Raw genomic sequence first — 11431 nt, forward strand, 5'->3', positions numbered from 1 at the left:
GGGGGGGGTGGTGGTGTTGTTGGTCAGGCATGGGAAGTTGTCAGTTTGTTCAAATTCTTTCTCCTAGTCAGAATAAGTTAAAAAGACAATGAGAATTGGACATAGAAAGAGGATTCCTAATTACCAACAAGGATCCAAGGGAATCGATGATTAACAATTTCAATGCATCCTTCACAGAAGTGTGTTCGGTAAGAAATTTTTCTTGGAACCAAGGTTCGGATCCATACTTCCTTTTCATATATAACCTACAAAAATAAATAAGAAACATAATCATTATCTAGTCATGGGAAGCTACTGCTTTATTTTGAAATGCAATTCGAAAGGCCTTTCTTTTAAACGATAGAAACAGAAAGGAACAATGTCATAGGCACGGTACTGGATGTCAGCTAAATTATACGGACATATTTCAATTTCCAGAGAGACCAACCCAAAATCCTACTGGAATATAATAATTATACCATTGCCAGTTGAAATTTCAATGTAGGTTGGAAATTTACCAGAACTTTAATACTTCCATATAAAAAGTTCACTATCTCAGTTGACAGAAAGACATTTTTTTTATTAGGTAGTGCTGGAGTCCTAATCAACAAACTTTTAATGACCAGGAAACCAAGACATAACCAGGATCACAGGACACCAATTGTACCAGATTTGAGTAAAAGAGTAGAACGCAAAATCCAGTTATCAGATTTAAGTCAAACCTTGGTCGAGTGTAGGATATTAATAGAAGATGAACTCGTCAAATTTACAACCAATTCTGATGGGTGATTAAAAGTTATAAGGGGTCTCAAAATTAGAAGGTAGGAGTCAAAATTAGTATAGCCAAATCCAGCCTTTGGATTAAGCTGAAAGCCTGAAACTAATATAGAAGAAAGCCTAGCGCTGGAAGAAACATTCCCAACAGTGAAGCCAGGTTACTGGTTGGATGTTAAGGAATGCACCCTTGAATGTTGCTGCCCTCAAAAGACCCAGAACAGAGGTGCCGCAGCCCTAGGGGTATGATGGAACACATAAAAGAATTGTATCAGCACTTCAATAAACTTCTTCAGATGGTCTCAATACTCTAATGAGTCTCAATAACAGTGAAATAAAATAGAAACCCAGGTTGGGTTAGAGGAACATCTGAGTGATGGCCTTCATGGATCCAAACACACACAGAAGGCAACGAGAAGGTGGTAGAGAAGAAATAGGAAATAAGAAGGATAAATAGGTATCTCACCTACTGTAGAGAAGTTATCCCACCTATCTCCACAAGGGCCTCTCACCCTGGCTGTCTCTCACAGCAGCTGCATCACACAGGTTTCAAAGCCAAGCTTTCTCTTGTTTTTTCAAACTCAAATCGTGACCTCTGTCCAGCCCCTTATCATTATTAAATAATTGAATAACTATTACAAAATTGGAAACTTCAAAAATAGAAACTACTACTATTCTATGATCCATCTTCTAGAAACATTACAAATTAGAAACTAAGACTCCAATATTGCTATCACATAAAATGGAAAGGCTACCTTGTAAAAAAAAAAGGGGGGGGGGGGGGGGGGGGGGACTGATAGTAAAAACTGCCTACTAATTAAAGACTTAGTAACCAAGTATTTGTGCAAAATAAAAACCAACTACAATGCAATATCAAAAAGATCTTGACAGCATCTCTACTCCAATGCAGTCTGGTCTTGGCCGCATTTCTCTCTTCCAACAAAGCAGTCATGGGGCCCACAGAATAACTCCTAAATTTCTGGAAATTCTTCTCCACGCAAGGTATATAGGGACCCCACAAAATCTGTCAAAACATCTACTTTTCCTAGATGCTGCTTGATGGCTACATAGGGCAGAATGTGGGCCTAAGTAATAACAGAAAATTGGCCAAAATATATAGCAAAATATGGACCTAAACACCCATGAACCGATATGTAGAAAAAGCTTGGGCTGGGCTTTGTCCATTGATCTACATCAACTCTCCCCCACTTAAAAAGAAACTCAATCCCGAGTTTTAGACATTCGAAGGATCACCTTGGTGTGATGAAGGTTAGACTTTAGTCCATAACTATTGAATTGGGGAATTGAGCACATGTCTCACAGAGACTACCCTCTTTATTTATAATAGACAGAAAGGAATATTCTAGAGAATATTACAAGACCATAGACCATAACCCTAATGGACTTAAGGACCTATTTGGTAGAACTCTAGAATACCCATATACCCATTATTACAACACTCCCCCTCAAGTTGGTGCATACATATCGAACATGCCCAACTTGCTAACAATAGGACTAAACAACTTACTACTAAGACTCTTAGTAAAGATATCACTAACTGAGCCTCAGAAGGTACAAACGGAATACATATGATGCCCTGCCCCAGCTTCTCTTTGACGAAGTGATGGTCAATCTCTACATGCTTCGTGCGGTCATGCTGAACTGGATTGTGAGCTATTTTGATCGCGGACTTATTGTCATAATATAGTCGCATCGATAAACTAATAGACACATAAATACTGAAGAAGACCCTGAAGCCAAAGTAGTTCACAAATACTTTGAGCCATGGCTCGAAACTCAGCTTCAGCACTAGATCTCGCAACCACTGTTTGCTTCTTGCTTTGCCATGTAACAAGATTACCTCCTACCATGGTACAATATCCAGAAATAGATCTCCAATCATCAAGACAGCCAGCCCAATCGGCATTAGTGAATGCCTCCACACGCAAATGGCCATCTGGAGAGAATAGACAACCTTGTCCAGGCGCTGACTTCAGGTATCTCAAGATGCGATATGCAGCCTCCAAATGAGTGGAGTGTGGATCATGCATATATGGCTCACCAGGCTAACTGCAAATGCAATGTCAAGGCGAGTATGAGATAGGTAGATGCGATGACCAACTAGCCTCTGATAGCCGCCTTGTGATGTGTTATTTTTTATTTTCCCTATTTTCAATCGTTATTTAGTATGCTACATTCATACCCTGTGACATAAAAAATCAACATTAACCAACATCAAGTCATAAAAAATCAACATAATCACACTCAAATAAAGTCATCAAAAATCAACATGACTTATTGACATTTAGATAAACTCTCTTGTTCTATAATAAGTTTGACTGATCAAATGATTTTATTTTTACATGAGACTTTTTGTATTAGGTATCACACAAAACTAGCTTTCCAACAAGTCTAAGATTACTTAAATCTGAGTTGTTATGACAAAGTTATGTTCTGATCAAACTTATTTTCAAGTGTGAATGCTGTTAAATTGCCTGAATGAAAATAATTTTATGGACATGAAAAAAAAAGATTATTCTACTAGCCTTGTGATTTTTAGTAATGTTTTACCATGATAAGATTTATAAAATTTTTAAAAATGAGAAAAATCCTAGCATTTGAAAGTCGAAACTTGCCCTACAACCAAAAATCCAGTTTTTGTTTTTTAGACAAGAGGGTTGACTTTTTATCCTTTTGGAATTTAATTTTTAAACTGTTTTTATTAGATTCAAATAGGGGGTATTTGTTTATCAATGAATAATATCTTAAGTAAATGAAATAACAAATAAAAACATTTACTTAAATGATATTTGGCATAAATAAGTGTCAAAACATAAGGCGGCATATAGTGCAATAAGGCAACAGTCACCTAGGACCTAGGCAAACCGCCTGGATGCCAAGCCGATGCCTTGACAACTATGGATATAAGTAGTATGCAGCCATATGGTTGGTACGGTGACAAATGGTATGCCACAAGTGACCTTGTTGGGCGAAAAGCAGTTGCCCTGCCCCCATCCAAATCGACCATGTTTGCCATAACCACAAGATGAGCTACGGCCTAAAAAGAAGAACATGGCTGATCTGGTAGGGAACCAACAAGACAGGAGAGAATTAAGCAGTGTTGGCCAATGAGGAGTCGATGCCGGAAGGGGGCTCAAAAAGATTCAGCTTGTTGAGAGAGGAATCGTGCAAGAACTCATGACTGAGAAGCAGTGAGTGAAGCTCAATATAGGAGATCAACTTAGAACAAGAGAGCAATATGGGGATGATATCCTTGAAGTACGAAACACATTGATGTTGAAGTCCTTAGACTACAGTGGTCTATCAACCGTAGTTACTTCATCTAAAAAGGATTTCACCTGTTGTAGGAACTAAGTGATGGATTCATCGGGCTTGTGAATGAGACCTTGCAAGGCCAGATGTAAAGAGAGTACATAGGTGATAGAGGCAGAGGCAAAAGTTGTTGATAGGATGTCCCAGATAACCTTGCTTGTTGTCTTTCCAATGACCAGAGAAAAGACCTCTTCAATAAGAGAGGTGATGAGGAGGTTCATAAGCGTGGCATCCTATTGACACTATAGAAGGGCCACTTGTACATTGTCCAGGCATGGGATTTAGCCATCAAGACAACCAAGAAAACTCTGACCTAGAAGGGGTCAATTTGTGTTTTTCAGAACAAATAGTTATTGGGATTAAGTTTAATGGAGACATATCTGTGTGCCTAATGAAGAGAAGGGTGGGGGTGGTAGTGGTGGGAAGAGGTGCGGTGAGGAAGGTGGGGGAGGAATTATTAGATTCCATGGAGGGTAGTGATGATTGTGAATGTGAGGGTGGCCTCGGAGGTATTTTATGACAAAGATATAGATAGCAGCAGTGGGAGATGCACATCTGTAGTGAAGGAGGCACAGCGGCTGGAGACCGTGTAGATGGCTGCGGCAATCATTGGAGTTGCAGCGGCAAGGAGAAGAGAAGGAGAGGGCTCGATGGAGCTTTAGCGCTATGATACCATGTATGGTCTTTTGTTCTCATTAATCTACTGTGATTACATGCGGTATTACATCTTATACAAAGAAAAAATCTCCACCGTCTATACATGGTAGAGGTATACTGAAAAGGAAATACTTAAGGCACAAGAAGTGTCCTACTCAAGATGGAAACTGGATATACATTTCCGTGGAATATGGAAACTATATTCGGTTGATACTTGCCAATTGAGCTATACCCCCCTTGGGGTTACAAATGACAATCCATCAACCATGACTCCTCTCAAATAAAAGAAGTTTAAATTTTATATACATCATTTTTTCAGCTAAAAGACTATTTGTATTAATATATATATATATATATTTTACAACGATAAGCTGGTTAGAGCCACATATTCCAACAAAAAAGCTAAGCTAGACTCTCCCACCTTCGGCATTGCCATCAGCAGCAAAGACTAGCCCGCAAACATAACGAAAAAAATAACTTTAAGAAGAAATATGAAATCTAGGCCTACGTTGGGTATCAAGCAACAACTCATCCTGGATAGAAGGAGGCAAGCCAACCATCGATGAGGAAACCACTAATCTTGCTGCCGATTTGGCCAAAAAGTCAGCAAAAGGGTTTGCTTCTCTATAACAGCGAGATAGCTTCCACTCAATAGTAGAAAGGTAAAACTGAAGTGAAGCCCATACTTGCAGCACAAACCATGGAACCACTCTTAAAGTCACCAATAAGGCTACAGCAGACAAATTTTATGTACATCATATTATTTGCTGAACAAAAAGAATTAACAACCTATTTTACTCGATTTTGTACAAATATTGTATATTTGACTTGTGCCTCATCTATGTTCTGGACCTCTGGTAAATGCATTATTTAAATTTCTAATGAAAATAATTGCAAATACATAAAATTCTAATAAAACACAACGAATGGTAGGAAAATATTCAAAGTATGTGCTATGTATATTCATTTTATTCTGAAGGCACTTTACTCATTATGTTATTCATTTTTTATTCCTATACCCTAGCTAACATTCAATAATATTGATACTTGAATAAGTCACAATAGATGGTGTACTTGGCATCTTACAAAATTGCACGCTCATTTGCCAAGATAATTGGTGGCACAGAAACTTCAAGAGAAAAGCTCTCAATCTGATGGCCCTCTTGCTTCACTAGCTCAGCAATTGATACTGCAAATTCACTAGCAGAATATTTTTTAACCAATGTTTCTTTCTCCTTACTATAAGAAAATTGCAGTATGCCCAAACAAATGCTGCAAAATACTGGCTCATCTTCTGACTCTTGAAAAGGGAGTGCACAATTCAAATTTTCACTTGCTTTGGAGCAGATACCAACTGCACAATCATGGGAACCTTTTGATTCTTCAACAGATGAAAGCAAGTCTGATGGTAAGAGTGACAAGCATGAATAAGCACAACCACGAACCCCAAACAATCGAAAGATGCATCTCACACATACCTGCAGCATAATAAATATTCCAGAAGCGCTATCAGTCACAATCTAAGGAATCACTCAGAGGGAGCTGCAATTGATAGTCTATTAACAAAAAAATGAGGGAACTATTTCCTCAAAATGAAAATGTTGCCATATTCTTTCTAGGCATTAGAATTTGGTAGATCAAAGTCGATAGTTACATGAAGTTACAGTCATCAATATGGCAAAGTTTTTGGCACAGATGCTCAAACAGTTGAGGGACAATAAATGGAAGGTCCCACACTCCCACTACACTAATATTTACCACATATGTCAGTACTCATTGCACACCATCCTTTGATTCTATACTCTATACATGGCATGTAATGTTTCAGTTTAGCTTGTAGTATTGATGCATTAGGTTACATGAATGAGGTTAACCATTTCAAGAAAAAGAGAATTAAAATGCCGACCGGAGATGGAAAAGGGACCTGAGTGGCGTTCCAACCATGGAACCTCTTGATCTGCTGAAAGAAACAAGAGGGTTTTTCATCCAAAAATTATAGATGCTGCTACATTAATTAAGTTGGCTCTAACTTGATGTCTCCATGAAGGACAGTGTTAATAAGATGAATAGAAGAAAAGCTAGAAAGTAGTGATCACAATAATAAAGGAAAAATGAAGAGAGTTAAAATAGCAGCCACTTTCATAGCTGAATTGCAAGCTTGATATAGACGGTTCAGTTACCGATACTTCTGGTGTAAATATAATAGTGATCAAATTATGTCAGTTGATTTTATTCAATTATGACATAAATCACTGAAATGTATATAATGTATGATTTGCATATGCAAGAGTTCACGTTTGAAATTTTTTGGGGTTAAACAGTGAAAGAAATAGCAGTAATGGCCTTCCGTTAGAACAAACGATTAGAAAGAACACCGACTCAAAAACTGTAAAAAGAGTATAAGGAGACCAGAGGAAGAAGAAAGAGAACAGAACGTACCCCAATTGACAACAAATCCTTCACCACATGCGGCGGCAAAGAAGGGATAGCTTCAGCGGTAACCTGGGCTTCCTTCTTGTTGGTGTCGACTTGGGCTGCTTCGGAAGCAGCAACGACGTGCGCCTCTTCGTCGCCATTGACCTGCGAAACCTCGGTATAGCTCGACATCTCAATTCTCAACACAACGAGAGAACTCTACCAGGCACGCTCTCAAGTCCCAAAGCTAAAGCGTCCAACTTTTCAAGTCTGATAAACCAGCGGGCAACGGCTCCATCTCCCGCGTGCTTCGCGATATTTAACCCTGATGGCTTCTCCACTACCCTGAATCCGGCTTGGATACAAGATAGAATTGTTTCCCACAACAGTTCCGCGCAGGGTTTCAAAAAAAGAAAAAGAAAAATTCAGAATCGGATCGAGAATCGGCCGATTCGTTTCAGAATTAGTCAGGGATCGATCCTGATTTCTACCGTTTCGGATCAGAATATTCATGTCAAGATTCCTCTGAATCAGAGGATTTTCCATATCAAATGCCCAATTCTAGTATTCTCGGGACCGATTCCATCACGGACTCATGTTTTTGAAACCCCGGTTCTGCGTGAGCCATCTGACCCTGCATTGTCCAAGAAGGGCTGCCCCTCCCCTTGGTTTGAAGTTTTTTTTATTTTTTGGTAACATGGTTTGTGGCTTTTACTGAACTTACCCTATGCCTTACGCCTTACTCTCCATGTTGTCCATGCTACTTTGTCCAGACTCTGCTGTACAACAAGCCTTTGGCTTGAGAGGTTTTTTATTGTTGCAATTATGTATCACGTGGGATTTGGCATGATAGTGGTTCCTAATTATATATCAATGTATTAGATTCATGGCATTTTATTATAAATAAGAGATACTTCACATAGAATCCATTCTTCTACTAGAGAACATTGAGGAGAAAGAATATGTATATGATTGGATGGAAATCTAGATCCAATAACAGCTTTGTATGAAAAAATTGATATTGTTTTTCTAAATGTTTTAATCCAATCACTAACATAGTATCTTTGTATAGCCATGTTTTATGGATTCTTGCTTGGAAATAATGTAATTACATGTCCTGTACAATCCATCATATGATATTGTTTACTGGGGAACTAATTTTGATTAGATTAACTTTCAAGTATCAACTACTTTAGAGAGTGGCTAGAATGAGAAGGGTTTGTTAGTGTACGGTGTCTTGTATTTCATCGCAATTTAATCCATGGAGTATTGGTGCAGGCGTCTTGACAGGCAAGACGGTGGTCCCGTTTACTAGTAAGCGGGCCGTGGGGGTTGCAAAGGGGCAAGAGGCCCCTTGCATAGCAGGGTTGTAGGGAGTGCAGGCCCCCGCTTGATTTTTTTTATTTGAGGGTGATTTTGTACTTTCCGAATTAGGGTTTTTCGCTATATATTTATAGCGAGATTTTCTTACTTTGTAATGCAAGCAATACTGAGAGGTGTGACGATGAACACTATAACCCTATTCTCCATTAACAGTGAAGCAGAATCTCATTTCACCGAGGATATAGGCAATTTTTCCAAACTTCGTAAACCTATGTGCATTGTTTGTTCTTGTTTTTCCATTATCTTTTGCATCGTTTTAGGGTTATGTTTCTACAGGGTGGTGTCGTGGTGTATGAGCTCAGGTAGTCCCAATAGCGAAAAATATTCCCATGGTTTGTGGTTCTGTTCGGCGGGACTCCTACATTACCAAAAGGACCTCTAACAAGCTTTGGAGGACCAAACCCATACATAGGAAGATTTATGACTTGCCCTATGTTCAGTTCTTGCTCATCTCTTGGGGTCCATATCATCCGAAAATCATTATTGTTCCATTAGCACATTCTTCTATTCAGATGACTCAGGAAAAGTAACCCCTTTTACCTTGATTGGATTTGGCTTCGAAGTGCCCTAAATCAATATTGGATTATCTGTAGGATACCCAGTGGGATTCTACATCCTCCCTCTTTTGTAGCACAGAAGGATTCGTTATAGACAAAGACACTTGTCATTGATAGGATCAATTAGGTAAAGCAAATTGGGATTAAGAATCCTGCAGATATTATAAAACCCTAAACGCACTCTAATAGGGAAAAGAGAGGAAAGGGGAGCGCTCTCTCTCTCTCTCTCTCTCTCTCTCTCTCTCTCTCTCTCTCTCTCTCTTCTAGATTGTGGATCAGTGACCCGATGGTTGAGTCACTAAACTGTAATAACTAATATCCTCCATAGACCATAAACCTCTGATGATATAACACTTTGTGCAATTACCAATTTGAGGCAAATCAAGTGTGCATAATTGATAGGCTCATGGACTACTAGAGAGTCCAATATGGACAACAAACCCATGGAAAATTATTAGTTTTTAGACGATGAATAGATGGGGCTCACATAATATTGTATTATATAGAGTTAGTTTTTGGGCATTTTCAACTGCTAGCAAAAAAAATTTTTTTTATGAGAATAAAAAATTTATTTACTGAATATAAGATAGAATATCAATGCCATGGTTAATGTTGTGGATGTAAAATCTATTATTCGTAGCCCTTGTAGCTAAACTATGCATAATGAGGACCATATCGTTCATAGGCCTGGACCAAAAAGTGGTTTTAAGAAAAACAGTTTCAACATCTAACAAAAGGGGTATTGCACTCCAAGGCCATGATTTTGTGCTTCCCTCAAACAATAATTCTTTTTTCTCCTTAAAATTAGTCTAGATCTCTTTTATTCTCCATCCTCCATCGAGTGCTTGCTTCAGCCCATAGAGAATGCCCCGAGCATTGACCTTCAAAGCTTGTCATATCATCTTATAATTGGCATATAATGAGACACATTTACCTTTGCTTATAATGCGAACAACCCATCCAACAATATTTTTCCTAGGGTTAGTGATTGCCAGACATATCAATAATGTTGGCATTATATGGAATTAACATATTATATATATATATATATATATATATATCCATGATTTGAATATTAAGTAATGGGTCTTGGGTTACCTTTCCCGAGTGGGAAATCCACTCAAATACAAGATTTAAGACAGTATGGATTTGGCTTTACCTTAGTAATGATGACCATGTTTCGGAGAGACCATAGAAGTAGCATGTAATAATAAAAATGGTGAAAAAATGATTTAAGTCATCAGTAGGTATGGTCATAAAATTAAAAAAGTACATAATAAAAGACTAAAAAGAAAATGCAGTAAGGAATTCAGTTCTGAGCTCCAATAGGTTGGCCACCTATATCCATTTGGTAAAAGGCATGTAAGTTGAACTTGCATGTTTTGACACATGCAATGTGACTTTGGGCATATGATTGACACAAGTAAAGGTTATTTATGCCATGTGAGACTTGTGAAAACCTAGTTTGAATTGATTAAGAGTTAGTTAAATTAAAATATAGTTTATTAATTAAAAGAGATATTAATTAAATTCTTTAAAAAGATTGTACTATAGATTTAGGGCTCTTGATATATTTTGAAATGGAGATTGAGATTCCCTTGGTGACGAAGATGGACATCGTCATAGAGATTACTGTATTCTTCAACATTGCTTATTGCATGAGATGCATGGTTTATAATATCACGAATGAAATGATTAATCTTGATGAGTAAGTAATTTTTTTTTTTTTTTTTTTTTTTAGGATATAGCACTCTCATCCATTTTGGAATCTACCATCCTATAATCACAAATTTAATTGTATATTTACATGAAATATTATATTTGTTATGTGAGATGTATATTTTGATTTTTCTAGTAAGAGCATTAAGTCATTGTCATGAGATTATACACATGATGAATATTTAATTCCCTATTCATTCCCTCAATTAGAAAGCAAATGCTATATAGAAATTACCAATAAGTCTTCCTAATGTCAATGGACGTAGAGGTTTCTTAGACCAACTCTTGCAGGTGCCAATAGGATAATGCTTGAGTTAGTAGATGGAAGGCTCTGCATTCATCTCTCATTAGATAAGTAGTGCACACAAATAGTGAGAGTATACTGTAATTGCTGGCATCTCTCATGATGTTGTGATTCACTCCTAGATAATATGTATCCACCTAACTTGAGTATGTGTCAATTGAAAAAAGGCAATCAAAAGAAAGTTACATGTCCTAAATATACCTATAAAGGTATCACTTAAACAAAAGAAAAAGACATCAATGGGTATTTTCATAATAAAACTAACCCATCCATGTATTTACATAGATACCCCTCGATTTTTTTTTTTTTT

The 11431-nt window shown here is 37.6% G+C and overlaps 1 protein-coding gene across 2 annotated transcripts in view; it reads right to left on the reverse strand.

Annotated features, from left to right (window-relative positions):
* Window positions 1-7549, reverse strand: part of LOC122074468 (tRNA pseudouridine synthase Pus10) — a 21902-nt gene extending 14353 nt beyond the window's left edge. Inside the window, exons 1-3 of one of the 2 annotated variants that reach the window (XM_042639297.1) lie at window positions 7183-7549; window positions 5830-6221; window positions 125-245 (exon numbers count right to left, since the gene is read on the reverse strand). In XM_042639297.1, the coding sequence (XP_042495231.1) occupies window positions 125-245; window positions 5830-6221; window positions 7183-7350 (681 nt within the window). In that variant the 5' untranslated portion in view covers window positions 7351-7549. The remainder of the gene's footprint in view (window positions 1-124; window positions 246-5829; window positions 6222-7182) is intronic. The other variant, XM_042639296.1, reaches the window with a different exon arrangement.
* Window positions 7550-11431: the final 3882 nt, after the last annotated feature.

This window comes from Macadamia integrifolia, chromosome 3, assembly GCF_013358625.1.
Source record: "Macadamia integrifolia cultivar HAES 741 chromosome 3, SCU_Mint_v3, whole genome shotgun sequence".
NCBI classification, from domain to species: Eukaryota; Viridiplantae; Streptophyta; class Magnoliopsida; order Proteales; family Proteaceae; genus Macadamia; species Macadamia integrifolia.